The sequence below is a fragment of the Carassius gibelio genome, chromosome B7, assembly GCF_023724105.1.
Source record: "Carassius gibelio isolate Cgi1373 ecotype wild population from Czech Republic chromosome B7, carGib1.2-hapl.c, whole genome shotgun sequence".
NCBI classification, from domain to species: Eukaryota; Metazoa; Chordata; class Actinopteri; order Cypriniformes; family Cyprinidae; genus Carassius; species Carassius gibelio.
Window position 1 is genome coordinate 39,931,044 of NC_068402.1, and position 2,500 is coordinate 39,933,543.

The following is a 2,500-nucleotide window of genomic DNA, read 5'->3' on the forward strand; positions in this document are numbered from 1 at the left end:
CTGATGTGCTCCTTCCAGGTCACATGACTTCACCTCACGGTCACATGATCTAACAGAGCCTGTTCCAAACACGTCCCCAACACATCCCAAACACATCCCAAACACACCCCCAACACACCCCCAACACGTCCCAAAACACACCCCAAGCAGACACCCAACAAACCCCAACACGCCCCCAACACACCCCCAACACGCCCCAAACTCTCCCCAAACATACCCCAAACATCCCAAACACGCCCCACAAGCTCAGCACAAATAACAGAGTCAGGACCCTGCGGCACAGAACCAGTCAGAAGGTTGATTTTTGGAAACTGAGATGTATAAATCATCTGAAAGCTGAATAAATGATCTCTCCATTGATGTGTGGTTTGTTAGGAGGATAATATTTGTCTGAAATACAATAAATGAAATTTGAAAATCTGGAATCTGAGGGAGCAAAGAAACATTGAAATATTGAGGAAATTATAAAGTTGTTCAAATTAAGTTCTTAATGCATTTTACTAATCAACAATTAAGTTTCAATATATTTACTGTAGGAAGTTTACTAAATATCTTCATGAACATGATAATTATCCTTAATATCCTAATGATTTTTGGAATAAAAGAGAAATGTATAATTGTGACCCATGCAGTGTATTGTTGTGGTGCTACTGATGACTGTTCTGTGCTGCAGGGACACATACGCTATAATGCAGCAAATACATGATGCTTGTCTTTTGCACCAGTATTATGAGTTTTGTATTTTAACGAAATGACGGTTTAGACCGCTCTCGTTACTGAAATGCTGAAACTGTGTGTTTGTAAACCGTCTGTACTGGTGATTGTCATCTGAGGTGAGTGTGTTGCTCTTCTCTCAGATCCTGAAGCCGTCGGAGAAGAAGGCCAAGTATCAGTACGGAGGGATGAACTCTGGGCGACCTGTGACTCCGCCCAGAACGGCCACGCCCCCAAAGAAGCGCTGAAGGGGCGGGGCCTCTTGGAAGCACACACACACACGATGATGATGTAGTTAAAGAGACCACGCTATAGTTCCTCTGTTTGGTTCTGAGCGTCTGTGTTGGAGCTCTCACACATAACACTGACCAGCTGTTTTCTAGTTAATCATTTCACTCTTCAGATCTGTTCCAGTCCAACATCTTCATAACATCTGGGTTTTCAGTAAATAAAGTTTAACAAACCTCTCTGACGTGTCCGTATGTGCTGAATCCTGTTTATTAGTCCACAGACAGATCATGTGTCCTTCACTAGTGATGAAGAAAGCCTGTATCACACCGAAAACCCTTTTATATGAAGAATAAAGACATCACGAGGGATAATCTCAACCCTTTTCTAATGGTAAAAATGGTCTTTTCTTTTTACTTATTTTATCCAAAATGTAAATTCAGGAAAATTCAGACTTTTTTTCTTTCCTGAAGTTCCTGTTAACATCTCAATCTATTTCTGTTTGTGTGTTTTTATCCTGTGAATTGTGAGATAAATGGCCGTAGTGATTTATTTGTTGGATGGTGGAAAGAGGCGTCTATAGTTTTAGGTTTTGATTCTTCTAAGAGTTGATTAAATCTCATTACTACTTGAACAACTGAAAGAAGGCAAGCACTTCCTGCTAATCATCTGCTGGATCCTTGAAAACACACACGATGATGGAGCAAAAAACGTCCTCCATGAAGAAAATTACCATCACTTGAAGTATGCACCATTAAAATATATCTGATCAATCAAACAAGACATTAAATAACTACAGATTAAACACTCCCGCACATATTCATGCTTTCTCTTTCCGTATATATCACTGTATTAGCCCTTTTCATACCAAACAAACTACGTTTTAAATGAATTATGTTTTGACCGAATCGAGGCAGTAAGCCACAGATGCATGCTGGGAAATCCCTCTGGAAATGTAACTTAAATCGTAGCTAATTTCTGAGAGGAATGAGAACGAGGCTGTGAGGGACTGAAGTGTGTTCAGTAGATTCACATCATGCTGTAGTTCAGCTCCTGAAGAGGAGGTTTGAGCACTGTGTGACTGAAGGAGCTTTAACATCACAGACACTGTGCAGTGACGCAGTCCTCCAGTCAGCAGAGGGCGCTGCTCGCCTGGAGCATCAGCATCTCAGCAGAGCCTCGTTACTACACCACTGGGGTTCAGAAGCTCTTCATGTGGATCCATGAGTCACATCCTCCACACAGAGATTACCCATGATGCACTGCAGGGCGTGTGTCTCTCATGTTTGTTTATCAGCTGGTGGAATAGAGACGCATCACACTGAAGACACGCAGGTCAGGACACGTCTGATGTCCTTCAGCACCGACCCGTTCACCGGCTGACCCTGGGGTCCCGGAGGTCATGTGACCCGCCTGCTCTGTGTGTCTGAGGCCTGTTCGCTGAAAAACATCAGTCTGGAGCAACATTACATTAGAATATGAATGTGTTGTTTACCACTGAACTGTTTTTTCTCGATCAGACTGAAACAGTTCTGAGTCAGTAAAGCCTCGGCTGGAC

The 2,500-nt window shown here is 42.6% G+C and overlaps 3 protein-coding genes across 4 annotated transcripts in view; 1 reads left to right on the top strand and 2 right to left on the bottom strand.

Annotated features, from left to right (window-relative positions):
* LOC127962352 (serine/threonine-protein phosphatase PP1-beta catalytic subunit) overlaps positions 1-1,181 on the top strand; it is a 7,828-nt gene extending 6,647 nt beyond the window's left edge. The window contains exons 7-8 of the mRNA XM_052561926.1: positions 1-18; positions 858-1,181. The exon at positions 1-18 is cut by the window's left edge and continues 117 nt beyond it. Of these exons, the coding sequence (XP_052417886.1) occupies positions 1-18; positions 858-962 (123 nt within the window). The 3' untranslated portion in view covers positions 963-1,181. The remainder of the gene's footprint in view (positions 19-857) is intronic.
* LOC127962387 (histone H2B) overlaps positions 1-2,500 on the bottom strand; it is a 966,021-nt gene that overhangs the window by 180,613 nt on the left and 782,908 nt on the right. The window lies entirely within an intron of this gene.
* LOC127962369 (histone H3-like) overlaps positions 1-2,500 on the bottom strand; it is a 931,300-nt gene that overhangs the window by 179,165 nt on the left and 749,635 nt on the right. The window lies entirely within an intron of this gene.